This window comes from Etheostoma cragini, chromosome 17 (genome assembly GCF_013103735.1).
Source record: "Etheostoma cragini isolate CJK2018 chromosome 17, CSU_Ecrag_1.0, whole genome shotgun sequence".
Lineage (NCBI taxonomy): Eukaryota > Metazoa > Chordata > Actinopteri > Perciformes > Percidae > Etheostoma > Etheostoma cragini.
Genome location: NC_048423.1, coordinates 13,794,085 through 13,813,433, shown reverse-complemented (window position 1 = coordinate 13,813,433; position 19,349 = coordinate 13,794,085). Strand labels below are relative to the sequence as shown.

At 40.4% G+C, this 19,349-nt stretch overlaps 1 protein-coding gene across 14 annotated transcripts in view; it reads right to left on the bottom strand.

The window, feature by feature from the left end:
- The window catches only part of adgrb3 (adhesion G protein-coupled receptor B3), a 109,689-nt gene that overhangs the window by 4,339 nt on the left and 86,001 nt on the right, over positions 1-19,349 (bottom strand). For 9 of the 14 annotated variants that reach the window (XM_034897735.1, XM_034897738.1, XM_034897731.1 and 6 more), the window contains 11 exons: positions 15,138-15,264; positions 13,998-14,101; positions 13,746-13,848; positions 6,317-6,467; positions 4,417-4,486; positions 3,949-4,015; positions 2,536-2,639; positions 2,119-2,217; positions 1,641-1,812; positions 1,356-1,451; positions 493-532 (listed from right to left, as the gene is read on the bottom strand). In XM_034897735.1, the coding sequence (XP_034753626.1) occupies positions 493-532; positions 1,356-1,451; positions 1,641-1,812; positions 2,119-2,217; positions 2,536-2,639; positions 3,949-4,015; positions 4,417-4,486; positions 6,317-6,467; positions 13,746-13,848; positions 13,998-14,101; positions 15,138-15,264 (1,133 nt within the window). The remainder of the gene's footprint in view (positions 1-492; positions 533-1,355; positions 1,452-1,640; positions 1,813-2,118; positions 2,218-2,535; positions 2,640-3,948; positions 4,016-4,416; positions 4,487-6,316; positions 6,468-13,745; positions 13,849-13,997; positions 14,102-15,137; positions 15,265-19,349) is intronic. The other 5 variants (XM_034897739.1, XM_034897732.1, XM_034897729.1 and 2 more) reach the window with 3 other exon arrangements.

The following is a 19,349-nucleotide window of genomic DNA, read 5'->3' as shown; positions in this document are numbered from 1 at the left end:
AGCCTAAGCTTGTAACGCACCAAATAATATTTAAGAAACAGCCGTTACATATATAAAAATACCTCCTGATTATAAGAACACACTGTCCTCCCTACTGAGCATTTTCATCTTTGCCTCATGAATCAGAACTAGTAGGAGCCGCGGAAGTAAATCCTCTCGAAATGAGACCCATAGCACCTACGCACCTTTTCTATGACAGCGTCAACATGTTAATGAACAACATAATTACAACGTGTGACTGCCAGAATATGGGAAAAGCTGCTGTTGTTCACATTTGTTGCTGTAAAGTGAATATCCAACAGCTCCTTCATGTACTGTTTTGTTCTCAGATTAAAGTCAGTGTTTTGGTAAATGTAAAAAAAACTCCTGTGAGGATTTTTAATTGTGTTGTAACCTCAGCTATTTTGCACTGTCTAATCTCTTTGGGGGTTTTGCTTTTTTAACATGCAAGGCAAGGAGAATCTTGGTAACAAGAGACCATCTGTTCTTTACCTGATCTGCAGGCGATGTCCACATCTTTCTCAAAGTCCGTCTGCAGGCAGAAGACAGTCAAATCAGTCAGTATTGCTAAAGAATAAAGCCTTTTTACTCTAAACTCTGTATAGACAAAACAAGAGGCATCTTTGTATGTAAAAAGCCAACTGCAAGATTAGGATCAATGATGTATATTATTAAATCTATTACATTTCCAAATGCTTTAGGCATCCTTACAATTTATCAGTAACCCATCTATGGGAAAAAATGCAACTGCAGCAGCTGGGAAGTATTTTGTGCTCGCTGCTAATGACTGTATTGAACCAGGGGGTCTTGACACCTTTGTGCTATCATGAAAACGATTTCACTCTGAGGGGCATTAGAATACTAATGGCATATCATTGTTATGATCTGCCAGTTGCGTCGTTGTGCTAGATGAAGAGGGCTGGTGTCCCGTTTCAAAGGTCAGGTTGGTAACAGTCCTCTATTACCCTGTGAGAGGATATGAGAGGGATGCATGGCAAACATGGACAGTGAGTTCAATCAAATGGAAATAAAGGATTGGGCTGAGGGCCTGAGAAAACCAAAGGGAACTAATGCCATTTATCAGAGGACCAAATGTCTACCCTGCATGTAATTGCAGCTTTGCAAAACGTGTGGAATCATAAACCTATGGGAAACAATGCGTCATGTTTTAGAGGCCATATTAAACTGAACAATAATGAATTAAAAAAAATAAATCATTAAGAGTAAACGTTAAATCAAGGTCAATGGAGAAGAAGGAGGTTTGCATGTGTATTATAAATAACCAGGGAACATTGGGTCTTCTTAAAATATACAGGATCTAATGGTTACAGATAACAGGGGGTAACCGTGCCTACCATTATCTGAGCATGCCCATTAGGGAAGGTTCCTGTTGCATCACCGCTGATTGGGTCTTGGCAGTTTCTGAGCCGACATCTGAAAGCATCTTGGACCTAAAGACAGGGTGGGGGAGGGTGGGGGGGCTTTATGTTAAATCACCTTCAATTTTATCTGTTGATGAGCAAATCTACTCCCTGCAACAATTTACATAAAACAAAAACAGATGTATTGTACGGAATGTATCGCCAAGTATCTCCAAAAGGTGATTGGTAAAAGAAAGATGAATTAAAATGATCCTCTACCTCTTTCCGTAGGATACAGTGCACCATCACAATGACAAAACCCTGCAGCGAGTCGAAGACGGCAAAAAGGATCTGAAAGAGTATGGAGCGCTTGTCCGTCATGGCGAGCACTGCAGACATCCAGGTCAAAGCCAGCAGAGGTAGGACGACACAGGAACTCCACAGGGACGCCCTGAGAACAGGAAGGAAGCAGGAAAGAAATAAAAGCAAGCAAAGTGATGTAGAGCCTTTTTGGGCCTTTTTTACTCCAGGGGTTTATTGTGTGTATTGTAAGCTTACTGTAAAATACACATAACATCGCATGTTTACATGAAAAAAAAACATTCCTAGACTGTAGATCTGATGAACTGTGGAATGGGAACATCAGTTTATGCTGCAGTGGACTACAAGGTCTAAATTGTAGGGGTGGACACGCTGTACATGCAGAGACTCCCTGTAGCATCGTCTTATTGATTCAGAGACACTGACAGGCACTTACATTGCATTGCTAGCTGTAGTTGCTGATAAAGCAGTTGTTGATACAACACCACATTTGGCACACTTGAGAGTTAATCCTGTATGCGGCTCACTCATCTGTCTGTGGGACATAGAGACAACAGCATGACAAACAACGCTAACAGCCACTACCCAGACTTTAAATTCTCCCCCGCCATATAACAGCAGACACATCCAATGTGTGTGTGGGCGTTGATTTTCATCTTGGACTGATTCTGCCAAAGAAATATGAAGCCATGTCGTTCCCGAGAGAGATCTGACCTCTTTATGTTCATGCCTCAACTTTCCTTTCAACAACCAGAAAAAGAAGGTCTAACTCTCCGTATGTGTGTACAAAACAAATGGAAGTATATTTGTATTTTTGCATGAAAAATGTTTAGAAGAAAAATGAGGTACTAACAAGGACGTGCTGTCATACCCTGCTCGATGCTTCAGCTTCTTGTCCAGTATGCCATCTCTGGACACGAGTTTATTAAACACCAAGATACCGATCACCATGTTGACCTGTCGATATGAAAGGGACAGGAATATTTGAATTTCAATAACTCATTTGCAACAAGATTATTTCAAAACCAATGTTAAATCTATTGTTTCATTTCCCAGCATGACAGTAGTGGATTATGTCATTTAATGTCATGATCCCTCGGGGCGTTTCTTTTTCTCTGCCTGGACTGAGCTTTGACCTCTACCTTCTATTGTTTGCTCATCTCTGACATTTAGCCAATGGATGAGGCATGCTCTGGATACTCTGCCCCGCACAATAGCCTTAAGAAAAGATCTGCTTGTCAAGAAACACTTCTTGTCATCTCAAAGGCACCTTCTCCTGTTACAAGCAGCACCTAGGCTACCATGATTCACAGCAGCTGGGTAGAAAATTCTTCAAAATATTCAAATCCCTCTAGCTGAGATAAAGAGCTCATTAAGTATTTATATAAATACATTGCGGGACGTTTTTTATTCGACACACTTTGTGTCTGTGAGACATCTTTTTATGGTCTTACAGTATCAACAGTGATAACAGCAGTATGGTGTTCATTTGTCACAGTGGAGAGGGTTGTTTCTGCCATTTTCGCAGAGATTATCGTGTGTTCCTCCGAGGTTCATCGCAAATGAAAACGACAGCACAGCAAGACTTCAAGTCTCCATGCATCTAAAGCTCAAACTAAGACGTTTAGTCGTTTTGAGAAAGAAAATCTGAAATCACTTTATTTTAAATCCCACCACAGAACAGAGGTTTAACAATGAAACATATCACTCAGTGCTCGATGTCCTCTGTCCCTCCGACTCAGACTTGGTGATTTGCATTATCACATTCTTTGTGTAATTTTCTCTGTACAACAATGTAAATACAAGATGATTAAAATACCCCAGTATATTAGATTTGGAACAAATGTTATGCATAAATACTTCATAACCTCCCAGCTACATGGAGCACCATTATGGCAAATGAAAGTGAATTTCTTGAGCACATTGCCTGATGGGACACTCATTACTTTGACTTTGAAAGCAGAGTATGTTCCTCCAGTTAGGCATTTTTATAGTAACACTGTGTAGAGTTTAAACAATTTGTACCACATTGATACTGTAAGCGTCTCATTATTCTTGTATTATTATGATAATTATTTATAAGCTATACAACATTTAGTGTCTTGAGGTGCTTTGCAATTGCCTGCACAGGGTAACTGTACACTATACACTGTCTAGGTGATGACCCAAATGTTGGCTGATTGCTGATTTTTTTTCCTTGTTCCCTTGCACAGTAAATCTACATTTCCCTTATGTTTAAACTGGACATCTGATGACTTAAACATACCAGAACAACAGCAGCTGCAGGTCCGACAAAGGCATACAGGAGCCCACCCTCCAAAGACAACCAACAGCTGTAGGGTAAGCAGGGAAAAAACAGTTAACTCCCACCAAGACATTAACATCCAAGTTAATGGTGCACACCAGCATACAATTGTATTTCCCTCAATTGTCAGGGGAGAAGTGCCATATGCTGTAACTCTATTCAGAAAGTTTCACCGGGTAATAAAATGCTAAAGAGATTTTAAGCAGTGTTTATGCATCTGGTATCCAGCAGGGATACAACTCACACAAAATTGGGGTCTTGCTGCGCTATTTTCAAATTTGATTGGGTTCAGGGGACTTTGTTTATGGCACTACTTAGGATACGTAAGCCACTGCAGAAGCACTTAATCATTGAGTGTAACCATGAACCCACTGTAATGTGTGTACACTAAATAATAAATACTGATGCAAAAAAAAAAAAAAAACTTACTATAGACGTGTCCCATAGCCCTTTGTTTTGGTGAATCCCATTGAAACAGCAACCACTAAAGCTGGTAATCCTTAAAAAGAAAAAACAATCAATAGTTACTCAAGCAGTTCTTGTTCTTGTCAGATCTAGAACTTCACTGCAGAAAAAGTCTCTGTGCCTTGCAGTCATTTAACAAAATGCAGCTAGATTCACTCCATTAGATACTACAGTGTACAATAATCTAAGCGATATGATCAACTATGTGCATTTCAATATTTCAATCAACACGCTGTACAGTATTCCATTAAGGAGCAGAAGAGAACAGACTGTACTGCACTTTGACAAAATGGCAGCAGTGCATCGAGTCCAGAAAACCACGTAGGGAAATTTAATCACTGTACTATGAGAAATTTCACAGCCCTCCACACACATTTTATACGAAGGGATTTTTTTTTGCTGTATGGCTCCTCATTATAGATCTGTGTAATGGATTCGGTCCCTACTACTGTGTGCTCAGAATATTAATACGTTTTTTCCTCTTGGAGCAGCGCAGGCAGGTGCTATTGAAGTAATCAGTTTCCTGGGGGCACGAGCCAAAGACCCTGTGGCCATCCCGTGCCTCTCTGCAGTGCTGAAGAGGTAAAGAGTGCCGAGTGTACACAAGCATCTCATGAATCACCGCGCCAGTAACAGCCTGGTGGAGACGCTGTACTTCAAACAAGTTAAATTAAAATACAACAGGTACCGTGTGCTGCGTGTCGCTTTGGAAATCAGTGTGACAAATGTGTTTGTCTTCCGTTTGAATACATGTGGGGATGTGTAGGGGATTAGAGTCATTTTCTTTTCAACTCATTGAATGTATAAACAGCGTTCGCATTATGTAACGCGTTTTTATTTCCATACAGAAAAATATTGATTATCTTACTGTATTTATCATCAAATTGTCTGTTATGGCGTTTTTGAAAAATCCAAGTGAGTGTAGAACAGCCTTTTTTCATTTTTTTTTGCAGCAAGCAGTGGCACTGCAATGACTAAGAGAGCCTTGTTTGTTGCTAGGTAACAAGAAGAATGAGTGTGGGCTCTTTCATAATCAAATTGATTTTTTTAAAGGAGAGATTTCTAGCAGTCTGTAAGAAAGAACCCTTTGGACAAGGATTCAGACATTTATGAAATGAAGAAAAAGCTTTCAAATTTTGATACAGATATTTTCGGCTGCCTGTGTTTAGTGACAGATATGTCAAATAATCATTCATTTTTTGTGATGTGACAATTAAGTGCAGCCAACACCGTGTGGGAGACAGGGGAAACTTTGTTATCTGACATCCATCCTGATAAAAATCTGTCGCAATCTGGGTAATAAGAAAAATGAAATTGGTTCCTGCCTGTATTCAATATGTGATACATATCAATGTTACAAAGGATTGAGCATTATACTTTAGAAAGGATCCCAGGATCTGGTATGCTATAGATTTACAGATTTATAATCATACAGCATTGCTTATAAATCCACTACATTTTACCTTTGCAAATGTTTCATTCTCCTGAAGTCTATTTCTAAAGGGTTTTATATCAAATGTTGCTGCAGTGTTAATGCTCAGCTCACACCGTCTTTAGCAGACATAGGGTCATTGCAACCTGCTATGGGAGAGCCACACCAGTCTGTCTCCCCCCCCGCTGCTCAAGGCCGGTCCATTCACCGGGCCCTCAGAGAGTTTGATTGGAGTACAAAAGCATCGCAACAAAGAGCCTGATAGGATGAAGATATGGCTGTCGCACAGAGAGAATGAGAACAGCGGACGGAAAAGACATACTGTACAGACACTTGGAAAGCCACCTTGGCCTGAGACCTTGAGAGAAAATGGCAGCTGTGAGAAAAGATGGGAGATATTGAAGAGATTTAGGACACATGCTGCTAACTTACCCCAGCCCAGACACAGAAAGCGCTTGCGGATAAGTCTGGTCCGGACCTTTCCTGTCACTGCCATGTAGGACTGCCAGGCCTCTGTGAGGACCCAGCAGAACGATGCCAGGAAGAAGAAGTGCAGGAAGGCTGTCGTCATGGTGCAGACACCCTATTGATGCAAGAAAACAAGGGTCGGAGATTGAGATATCCATTGGCTGTGGGTTCAAACTGAGCTTCACATTCACAGAAATGCAGCTTACAGTAATCGAAAAGAGTAGAAAATACAGACTCTATCAGATTCAGACTCTATCAGATTCCACAAATACGGATTCCTTCAAATCGATTATATTGATATTCCTTTATTTCCTTGAGCTATTCTTGCATCACTGGCAGCATTTGCCTGTCTAGACCATCCACTGAAGTACCATCCTGCGCACTGAATGAAATAAAGCGTCAGTTTAAACTGCAGCAACAGAGGTGGCAGTTGTAGTAAAGATCAGAGCCGAGCTAGCTGACACAGAAAGCCATGGCCTAGCATTCCTCTGCACTAACCCTCATCAGTATGCTGGGGATCACACCTGCAAGCATGTGAGCCAAGGTCAACTGTTTTACACAGAGCAGAGGGGAACACAACACAACACTGCTTAAATGATACATAATGCCAGGCTGGAGGCGGCAGATTTCATTCAGGCTCAAAAATTTAGCTGCAATTTTCAGCTTCATTAGCCTGTCCATCTTTATAACATGGAAAGGCATCTCCAAATCTGATTGTTTAGAAGAGGATTCGAAATAAAGAAGTATCCTGAAGAATCATTTCATTGCACGCAGACATTTGTGAGTGAGAACAGATTTAAGCTTCTTTCTTTTTTGCGGTTCACATTGTTTACAGTGTAAATCGCTGATAATCTGGGGGATGCCGCAAAAAGACGGAAATATTGAAGTGCATCATCTTATCCCAGGGCGTCCACACCATACTGTGAGATCTGCTATACACTTGACATCTCCGCTGAGACACCCACACTAAATCCATCCCCTGTGGTGTTCATGGGGTTCACACGAGACGGTAATCCTGCATTAGCTCATATATAAGAAGTGGGGATTTCCATTTCCTTACAGCAAAGTTGGGTTATCTATGATCTAAACCCAAACATTTATCAAAATCATGTATGGGATGCATTCAGGTGCAGTAGGTAGAGTCAGAATGCGATGACATAGTACACGAGCAGCAAAGTCACTTATGTTGTGCACTAAACTTACTTCGTTAACACACTACTATAACACAACTGCTAGGTCAGTTCAACATGCACTCATTCCACCAGTGGGTTGCAGAAACCATTTGTTGGGAAAGCGGTATAATGTACTACACAATATCAGTCAGTTTTTGCAGATATTTACATTGATATAAAAATAGTGATCAATGCTTAAATACTAAAAATGTTAAATAGGTAATAGGGACACATATTTTAACAACACATTGGAGCTGCTAACATTGCAGAGATGAAAATCAATGAAAGCAACAAATCAAATCAAACCACATGACACATTGCCACCTGCCCATGTGTCACTTAGGTTTGTACTCTACAGCTGCTTTTGCAGAAATCCAACACACGCCACGTGTTACATATATTTTTGCCTAATAAGCTGTGAATAAGACATAGCATTTAGTATATAAAAGTTTAAGAAAAAGCAATGTTACCTGACTTCTAACTGAAGGAGATAATAGGGGAAAGCATGTGGGTCTGTCATACACAGCAGCTGTAGACTGCCTGTTCATCCAAAGCTAATTCTAGTGTTGCTGTTGCTCATGTGCTGTCCAAGGTGCTGAAAATAGAGCCTGCCTTGTTTCCTGGAAACAGGTCATATGCAACCGTTTCACAATGTAGCATGGATACAGTTGGGTGCCGATCCCATGTAGCCTCATTAGAAAATAATAAAAACTGTGTATTTCAAAAGAGAGAAAGGTCCATTATAAGGACATTATGCTCAAACCAGTAGGACAGAGGCTTTCATACAAAAACAAGGTTGAAACCGAGAGTTCACACTGCCCTTTAGAAAGGCAAATGCCTAGAGTTGTTGCGCACACTGTGTCAGTATCCATGGAAACAGAGGAACTGAGGAAGGGACCACATTAAACATTGCAGAGCTGATAGACATGGAAAAGGTAAGGGCTGATGGAGTTTACTTCAAGCCAGATCAATAATAGCAGGTCAGGACACTCTATATATTAAGATGTAAATGCCTAATTGCCATGAACTGGTGCAGACTGTGCTTCATAATGCAATGACACGCTACTGGAATGAAAAAAATGAGCAGTGGCCTATTATTGAAGCGAAACATTAAAGGGGATTTCAGTTTTGCTTGTAGTAAGGCTGAGAACTCCCTCTTTCATAATTGGATTAAACTAATGTTGACATGGTGATTACATTATTTTCCTCAGAGCTACAGGAATTGTATTTGCCAACCACATTTTTTGTGTTAAGTTATTTCTATCATTTACGGATTTGTTAATTGATTGTATATGAATAAAGTGACACTCAGTCCAGTTAACTTTTGATACATATCGCTGTACTGCAATAAAGACATTTAAGAATTAGCTTGCTGGGGAGAAACACACGTTAATTGCACTGTAGCTACTGTATAGTTATGTGAAGATATACAACATTATTCAAAATGCTGCAGAACCGGGACCAGACCATAAAACCTTTCACCGCTTTGAATCAGTGTGGGAGGAGGAGGCTGGTTGTTAGTTTGACTGGAGCACTCTCCCTTTAAATCAAGCAACAAGTGCCCCAGGGCTTTAAACAGTGGAGGACAACTCCAAACAACAAAGTGGTGGTGGCAAAGTGTTGTTGAACCATGGAGAAACACTAAATAAAATGCATTGACTTTACCACTACAGTCAAAAAATGGCTCACTTTGACGTACAACCTCACACCAAAGTGGAGTGAGCTCATATTTTGGTCACTTCTACTTTGGCCTATTTTATTTCTGTATTTCTTTATTTCTCCTGAACCTCACCAGACGATTGTTGATGTTATAAATCTGCTGCCAAGCATGTAGGAATGATCTGTATGTTGATTTTGACTGTTTTGACCACTTATTGAGGTACACAGTTCAACCATTGACTGGACGGCAGGAGTAAATTAAATCCTTCTTTTCTGCACCTCATTATAAGGCAGGTTAATCTTCGTAGACTAAACATATGCTATCGCTCAAATGTGCCTATTGCATTTCCTGCATGTATACTATACAGTACATATACAGTATATGCCCTTGAGCATGTCCGTATAAAGTTCTAACTGAAAATATAAAACAGGGCCTGAATTTACTAATAGCATGGGGTACTATGGAGTATATTTCAAGCATTTCACGATTATAAGAATATACTTTTTTGACTGGATACCAGCTTTGATAAGCCATCTGTGCTGATACATAACATGCAGAGTTTAAACAAAAGGTGATCATGTTTCATCTTGTATCATGAGGTTTAGGAGTCAGTAGCAGATATAAGTTGTATGAAGCTGTTTGGTTAAAGAAGAACTGCTCACAATGCTCCTGACCAGAATACTTGATTGACAATTTGTTTTATTAAAGCTAACCCTTTCCAACTAATATACCCTGAATACCTTACTATAGGGAGAACATTTTACAGGAACTCTAATTTCAAGACTACCTATCTTCTACCTTCGCAGGCAAAACCAAACGCGTGCATTTCTCTTTGTCTTATTTCTATAAACCAAGATGAACAACGACAGAGGACAAAGGGAAAGCACATACAGGCAAAGGTGACTCACTGACTTCCTGCTCCCAAAGGACACCTCCACACCAAAGAGATGATTTCTATTAGTCGATGAGCAAGTCTGAATCCACAAACAGTGGAGCCAATTATATCCACGTCTTACAGGAGATGCAGGAAAAACAAGTGAGGCAGTGTCAGGCAGCATGGCAATTAAACCCATACCGGGGTCGTGTTTTCTCGTCTTGCTGGCCTACCACTCACATTCGCAGTATGTCTGATCAAACAGATACTTCTATTTCTCAAATATTTTTCCAACAGGGGAGACACATTCAAGACAGAACAAAGGGACAACAGTGATACAGCCACTGCCCTGGAAGTTTTATCAACGGGATCACACAGACCAACAAGAAAAATGCAACATTTGGAAAGTTTACTGAACAATGTATTTCACTAATGTTAAAGATGGCAGGCTTTCAGAGAGCTGGTTTGGTTTTGAGTTGGTAAAGCATAGAATTTGGATTCTGAGAAATGAATAGGCAGAGTGCTGGTTTAGCTCTTTGAGAACTTGTCATTTAAATGATTTCTATTTTTCCTTTTATATTTAATTGAAATGATATAATCCAGTGTGCTTTACGCTTTTGTACATACACTTCAAAATTAGATTTTCATTTTTTCTCCACATAAAAAACAACAAAGTTAATAGTAAATTGTGTTTACACAAAGATTACCTTTGATGTTACAATATTTTCAACATTTACAACTGCAGAATTGAATAATTAAACCTGCATTCATTCATTTTTTGGCCGATTGGGCACAACAAGCTAAGCACAATGCTGACATATTAAAAGGTTCCTATGGAGAATGTGTTTCGAAATTTTACATCCCAAAGATGAAGAACAATCTTGGCATTTATCTGGAGACATGTTTCTGGCAACCGGATGAATGTTACGCCAATATTCACTGTCCTTTCAGCTTTACTGTAGCTGTTTACGGTGTCCCACTCCTGAGAGAAGTGCCTGGCTCTTTAGCTGCTAAATGCTCCACAGTGATCACCAGCTAGTTGGCAGCCACCAGCTAGTCCGTCTTCTATGTAATGCTGGGCAGGTACTGTATATCAGAGCTTTTCACTGTAAACAGCTACCTGCTGCTGCTGCTGCTAGCAATGATGCTGATGAGAGCCACGGGCATGAACCAAAATGGAAAAGCTGTGAGAATTAAAAACAAACAATGAGCTGAGAAATGCTAAAGAGCTCCATACAGCTGATGGAAACTGTTGAGTCGGGTAATCATTTTCTGTTGGTTCATCAGTAAGAGCAACTCTTTCCCATAATATAGAGTAATTTGATCCATTGTTAAAAGAAATATTTATTTGTGCAGCTTTAATGTTCAGTATAAATAACAATATCGGCCAGTTACAAATAAATGAGTCAGCGTTGCTTTAATTTGGCTCCCGGTGAATCAGTCAGGGGAGCTTGTCGAGTCACTCTGAGAAATGCCGTAATGACATCTTCAGTATGTCAGTGGATTTTCTATAAACTACCCCACCTCTTTGCAGATTTTAGAGACGGATCATCTTTTAGCAGCATGCCGAGTGAGTACTTCATGTTAAGAGATGATCCTCATAATCAAGACAGGAGATGACTGGAGCTCTGATTAAATCTGACAACGCTTCAAATCAGTTCAGCTTTAAAAAATGCCCCAAAGCTTCGTGCATTCATAGTCTCGTGTATTACTGTGTGCCTGATATGTAAGGGCCAGCAAGCAAACAGATGAACTTATCATGTGTGGATGCTGTTTCTTTGTTTTTTCTGTTATGTGATTAAAGGGTCTGCAAACTGTAATATGAGCCAATTCCGTTTCTGCTGAATGGTTACAGTTAGTTCATTGTGTCCACATTTGATCTAGTGTCACCTGGAACCAGACAATGTAGCTTTGCCAAACACAATTTGTCTTTGGGTTCATTAATTCATTATTCATGATTCAATTTTCATTGAACATAGGAATCTTAATAGGAGGAAGCATTTTGATTTATGAGTAGAGTCCAATATGAGCACCCACTGCTGATAGGCCCATCTGCTCCCAGAATAAGTCACACCTATAAGCAAATAGTATGCCGCCATAGCACCACCAAATGCATTTCTTATGATGGAATACCACCGCAGACATCCACTTTGTTGCAAGCGTTTCAAAAGATAGTTGGCTCTGTTTTACATGTACTGTTGATCTCAACTAAAATCTATACATTCTGCTTCATAAGAATGTTCAAATACTAAAACACTGGCTTGTTAGTGAGCCGAAGAACTTAAGAGAATGAATTCATGAGAAGAAAAAGTGGGAGGTAATGAGATGAGGAAAAATAAAACAGTGTTTGCTGCTTGCAAAAGGTAAAGGTACTCTGAGAACATTACACAATAAAATGGACAATGTGTCAGTCTGTAGTGCTGCCAAATGACTAAGAAGGGCATCTGTGTGGGAAGCTTGTAAATCTCAACTGCCAAACAATCTTTTACATTAGCCACTAGTGTACTGGCCAGTCATGAGGCAGAGAGAGGAAGTGATACATATTTATTGGAAGAAGTCCTTCTTAAACTTTAGCAGTTGTCCTTTTGAATCCTGCTGACTCGATCTGAAGCTCAGCTTCCATTACCATATGAACATTGAAAACTACAGTTTCATACGAGTAATTTCAGTAATGCACACTACACAGCAGTGCAAGTACTGCTTGTATCCTCCAACCCAACGCTTAAGCTGAACCTAATCGCAACAATTACACATGTAGCATTGCAATTATTTCATTAGCCAATGATTGATGATGATTGATGATGGCGCACCATTTGCCATGGTGTGCATCATGTATTTCTTGCTGCTCCTTCACTCTTGAACCTCCTTCATTTCAATTTCCAGACTTGTTACTGATTGCATTGCTTCACATTTGAACCACAGCAATACAACTTCAATCTTAAAGTGATCTTACTGTCCTCTTTTGTTTTTTTCTTTTTTTTTTCTTTTATGGTATCGCACTTTTAATTGCAATTAAAGACCATCCCTTTCTCCGCGCCAACAGATTGGGCTTGATTCAGGTTTACCAGAGGACAATGTAACAGAGTGGTCCTGGGCCAACTCAAGGTGGATCGACATCTCATAGAGGCATTAGAAACACTTACGTTTCCATTTGATTAGCATGTGAGAAGCTTGTTTGTGCGAGACCCAGAAGAATATGAGTCATTTGCTCGAAAGAGGCTACAATGTAACATACATTCCTGTTTTTATTCTCTCAATGACAAGGCCAATCTCTAGTTAAAAAGGGCATTAGTTTGTAGATCCGACTGAGGGTAACTGCGAGTGATACTATTAAATGAAATCTCAGCTTTTTCAAAATAAGATTAAACTTGATTTAAATATCTTGAATTGAGTGGGAACAGGTAAAGTTTCTACTCTATCTTTTAAAATCCTGGGAAGGAACCTTATAATATTGAGCATAACTGTACCATACAGCTGTCCCAACACATTTTTCATATACTTCATTAGAAACCTGAAGATCTCAAACAAATGGCACAGTGGCCGATCCAAAAAAGGGATCTATTCAACCTAAACAATGGCAGACCAAAGCTTCACATGCACTATTATCCGGACTTACATTCTTTGATAAATAAAACAACCCTGAATATCTTTGAAACTGTGCTGAATACATCCTTAAATGACACTTACCACATTGTGCGTCTGTGTTTGTCCAACGAGGATCAATATGTTGGAGCAGATTATAGATAAGCAGAAGTTGAGCAGGATGATGGATCGTTCAGAGCGAATATATCTGTAGATAAAGGAATGATAAAAGCAACAAAATCAGACTTTTAAAAGATGATTTAACAACAAAAATCTTATATAAATGCAAAAACTCAACAACGCAAGATATTCATTGTCATGTGGTTGTAGTGTATGCTCCTCAAGTGTTGGAATTACCTCCATAGAACAGCATAGATCACTGCCAACGTGATTAAGGAGAGGCATGACAGACCACAGCCAACTATCAATGTCACAGATGGGACCCCTGAGTACTCCATGGTCTGTGGAGGAGACAGAGCAACACAAACCAGTCAGTGGGAGGTTCAGTGGGGTTCATGCAGGACAGTAAATCTTTATTGTTGCCCAGAGAGGGAACCAACCAAAACAACCAGCACAAGTCTGTCCACGGTGGGTTCCTTGATATACTGTGAGGTTTGAAGTGCATGCGTGGGCTTGAAGACTTATGTGTGCTGAACATTTTATTATTATTATTATTAAAACAAAACGATAAAGGTTGAAGCAAAATTGCTAGGCTCCAGTGCATCAAAACATATTGTTTTTTTTTACTCATTTGTCCTGTCACATGGCCAATCACAGGCCTAGAATTTAGAGCAACCTTTAAACAAACGCATTTGTGGTTGCATACATTACACACACTTGTCATGTGTGTACTATTACCGTAACTGCCCTTTAATGCCTGAATTACTGTTTGTCGCCATGCTGAATGCTTCAGGCCTGACAGAGAAGAAGGTAAAAGGTGTCTTTGTGATATGGCAGTTCCTACAGTGTACTAGTGCACAGGCCCCAGTGTAAGTAGTCTGTTCTTGATGTTAATTACTTAATCATCTCAAGAAATGATTCTGGTTCTGGTTCCTTTACAGTAGTCTAATTTCAGCACATGAGCTCAAAGCATGGGTTTAAAAACCTCACCTACAACATGTATCAGGTTTTCCTAATGCCAGTAGAGGAAAACAACAGGAAAATGTCAACTTTTACCCCCTCCCGCCCCCCAGACCAAATGTGCAATTGATTGATGAGAATGAGAGACACACAAGCATCAGAATGCACGCACCATCCCGCGTGCACGCGCGCACACAGAGAGTTATCTAAATCTACCATCCAAACTATACATACCCCCCCCCCCTCCCCCCACAAGCTCTGTTTGACGCTATTTAACGGGATTAGCATAGCCCAAGATTCAATTTCCATTCGCATCAGCACACACAAACACACACACACACACACACACAGGCAGTGTTTCTCCTTTACATTGGCCTATAAAACCCACACTGAATAACAAATCAATAGCCTACTTACTATTTCTCTTGGTTGCTGAGCCAAAATGGCGAAGGTAGATACACGATCACATAAGCATTTTGTATGGGATGCATCTGTGAGCACCGTTTTACATCCTTTTGTGGACCAGGATCCCCAAGAATCGTTCCTGCAAAGAGAAGGCAGAGGCGATTACAGGTAATTCCAGCGGTGGCATGACTTCACGGGACTTATCGACATCACGTCAGGTTTCACATGTAATTATTTGGTTGAATCGAGAGCTATATAGCCGTATAGACTGTCACATAAAAAAACAGAACCGACACAGGCACAGCTCTTGTGTGGCTACGAGCAGCATTTCAGCTGTAGCAGAGAGAGAGATGCAGAGACACGAAGGAGGGGGAGGACGCACGGAGCTGTCCAAGAAGACCGGTGCTGATTGATTCACCAGACGTAGATAAATACTAATACGCCATATGAAAACAGTATTATTACCCTCATGAAGCACAGAGATAAGATCGTTCATATTTACCTGTGTGTCTGCCCGCGTGATTCTCTATTCCTTTTAGATGCTTTCCAAACGAGTGTATTCCTTTCCGCCCCCTCTCAATGCCCCTGTTATCCTGTCTTTTTGCTTTTCGGTTGATTTTTCCCCCCTCATCTGTTTTAATTAGCAGCTTTTGAATGCTTCCTTGGGGGGGATTTTCACCCTGGAAACGGTGGACAGCATCAGATTGATACTCTGTTCCTCTCTGCTGGCGCGAGAGGGGGAGGTTGATACAGTGAAAAAAGAAAGGCACGCTGTCGCAGGATCTGTTTATTCAAGTGCGTTTCTAATGACATGACGGGAATAAAAGATGGTTTTGGATTAATCTTGAAAATCATTTTACACGAAAGTTGTCGCTGCCCGGTGCGAAACGCTTTGCAAAAAACACTGCAGAACTATTACCACCCCGCGGAAGCAGCGCGAATGGTTGCAGCCAGTCCCCACTTCACACCACCAAACCACTAGTAGGTGAAATGAAAGGAGCGCTTCTCTTTCATTTATCATTCGCCCCCACTTACTTTTCCATCTTCAGAAAAAAAATCACCCTCATTGATTATACTAGTTTTCACATTTACTTCAAAATGTAACATGACTGTGCTCGGATCCGTTTTTTTTTGCCGCAGTACATAACCTGCCATTAAGATTCGTGTCACAAACAAGCAAACACCTGTTGTCCTCCAACTTCTCATCCTACAGAAAGCGGCTCTCTGCACGACGGAGTGTTCACATGAGATACGAAGATTTGGAACAACATAGAGCATACTAGCTGTTGATTTGCGTGCCAGTGATCTCTGCTGTGTGAGGCAATCCTGCTTTGTCATTTGATCAATATGGCTGCAATATTTATTCTTCCTGGAAGGGACTGTGGAGCCCTTTGCAAATTTCCAACCAGTACTCTGAGCTGTCTGTACACAGCAAAGCAACCATAAACAAAACTCTCTAATTTAACCCCCCTTATCTCTTCACTTCTTAACTGGGTTGTGACAGTTTGGTGCGACTGATGCATGTTTACCCCCAGACTGCACACAGAAAGCCAGTCAACCGCTGTATACTTCAGCAAACTCATGGAGCCATTTGAAATCATTTTTAAATGACATTAGTAACAGAATAGGTAGTTATGAATTATCTAAATGCAAAAAAAGCCCTTGTTGTGAAGGTGACATGCTGTATAAAGCCCATGTTCTCTGCAGGCTGTGGAGGAAGTATCTCACTGCAGCTGGAGCGCTAAATCACGTCTCAAATGTCCCTATGCACTCAGCTGATGTAAATTCTCAAGAATTTCTTCAATGGCTTCACAAATGAAGGTTCAAACGTTGACATTTCATGATGAGAAAGGAAAGTCTGTGGTCAGGCCCTTGAACAAGTCCTCATGAGTAACTCTATTGAGCTGCAGTAAATAATACCAATAAAACAAGGACTCTAAGAAGCTCTTTGAAATGATTTGAATGGGATGTTGATTTCTCAAATCTTCAAGACTTCGTGTTTGAAGATTTGAGAATTAGGCAAAGACAGTAACACAAAACTTTACATTGGTGACCGCCAAACATGGCGATTCTTTTTAGATTTGTTTTTTGGCTTTTCCACCTTTAATTGATAGGAGAGCTAGATGAGAGAGTGGGGGAAGACTTGCAGTATATCTCCACAGGTCAGACTTGAATCCGGGAGCTCTGCATCGAGGCATAAACCACTTAAGTATATGTGCGCCTGCCACCCACTGAGCCAACCCGGCCACAGCCCATAGCACCCTTAATGGCTAAAAGACTTTTTGGACTTTGTTTGTTATATGATTTGTGAGCTTCCAGTTAACGTTGGAATGTGGCTTGGGCCAAAAAACAGTGAAAGCATCTTTTAATAGTTGTGCGGGTTTGTCGTTGTTTGAGGTCATTTGTGAAGGGCAGAGAGAGAGAGAGAGAGAGAGAGAGAGAGAGAGAGAGAGAGAGAGAGACGGGTCAAGATGAGGTCGCTGGGTGACAAACAAGCATCACAGTCTAATCACAGCTTCGCCCTCTTGAGATCTCCCTTTGGGAATGCTGCTGTTGCACTCTCAAAACACGATTGTCACATTCAGAAGCAAAAAACACTCTTTTGTGATGAGATTGATAGCACGTGTGATGCCTCTACGTCTCAATAACTTTGTGATGAAAGAACCATTCCCCCTGGTGAAGACTCAATCCTTGACATAATCTGTTCCTAACTTTTGACTTTGTAGAGGTTTGCTTTTTTTTTGTACAAGCGAGAGAAGCTGACAGAACATCCCTGACTGGGGGATATATGAACGCCACATTTGATGTGTTATCTGACCTTATCAGGGCTTGGTGGCCTTGGAATATAAAATTGTGTCAGTGTTTGTGTTAACCACAGTGAGACTGATGATATGACATCCATCACACACCATTGGTTGACCGCTTTCTATCAATGCGGTGATGTATTGACAACTTTGTATCAAACTTCCAGGAATGCAATTTTGACAGATTTTGATCCCGCTCCAACTTTTTTATTTATTTAGGTGTCAAGATTCAAGAGAAGTGACAGTAGAGTGATTTAAAAAGTTGACAAAGTTATAGACACATTCAGGATTTAAACCCTTGTGTCTTATTTAAACAGAAACAACAGACAGTTGTTCAGAATTCCAATTAGGGTTGTCTTATTTGCTGAACTTTGACAGATCGTGTTCTTTTAGCCAAAGAGATATTTTTACTGAACCCATAACTTATCTACAGGCCCAAGCAGTGCACTTAAGAGTCAAACAGTGGAGTTCTGTAACCTCATGATTGGCCACCTAAACAGGCTGGTGCAGCACTATAGACTAAATGATTAGAGTTTTTAGCCTTTTTTTAGCCTTTGTTGTTCTTATACATCAGACACACATCAAACAATGCTTTGTTCAACATGCAGTATAGTGTTTCCTCAGGAATGGATGGTAACCATCCAAAAATCTCTTTACATTCATCCCATGTTAGCAACAGATTAGCCAGGCACTGGGCTGAGGGCTTGAAGAGTGCTGTAGGCAATGCACTTTAGGCAATTTTATAAAGTCTTGAAAAATAGACAAACAATGACAGAAGAGGGTGGGGACAATGCTGGGAAATGATTTCATCCATCTTGGAGCTCTTGATGACAGGCAATTCATATCAGCCTGTGGGTCACACTGGTTTTTTTAACTGAATGAAGAGAAAAAGAAAAATGAGTGCATATTTCTATGTAGCAAGACAATTTTAATTCATCTTGAGTGGTATGGGACCCTCAAAAGGGGGTAGATAAGCAAAATACCCCAAATCAGTTTGGATTTGTTATTAAGGATATGAATGGCTCCACAAGTTGGGAACCCTTCAATAAAGGTCCATTATGTCTATTATTACTGTAGTTAGTTAAACTTCAGTGTGCCCATAACTGTGCCTGTCCAGATCAGTTTGTGTTCCACCACTTGCTGTTGTTTTAAGAGTAATGCTAAGGTATTGAACCCAAGGTGAATTATTTTTACAACTGTGTGTTTCTTCATTTAAAGCTAGAAATGTCTGGCAACATGGAAATCCTACTCTCTCATGTATGAATAAACCCCAGGGCAATATATAAATAAAACAATGAAGGCAAAGCCAGAACTGATAATGACACTGCTGCACTAACTCAGGATGTACACTACCGGTCAAAAGTTTGGGGTCACTCACAAATTTCCATTGGACTCCATTATAGACAGAATCCCAGCTGAG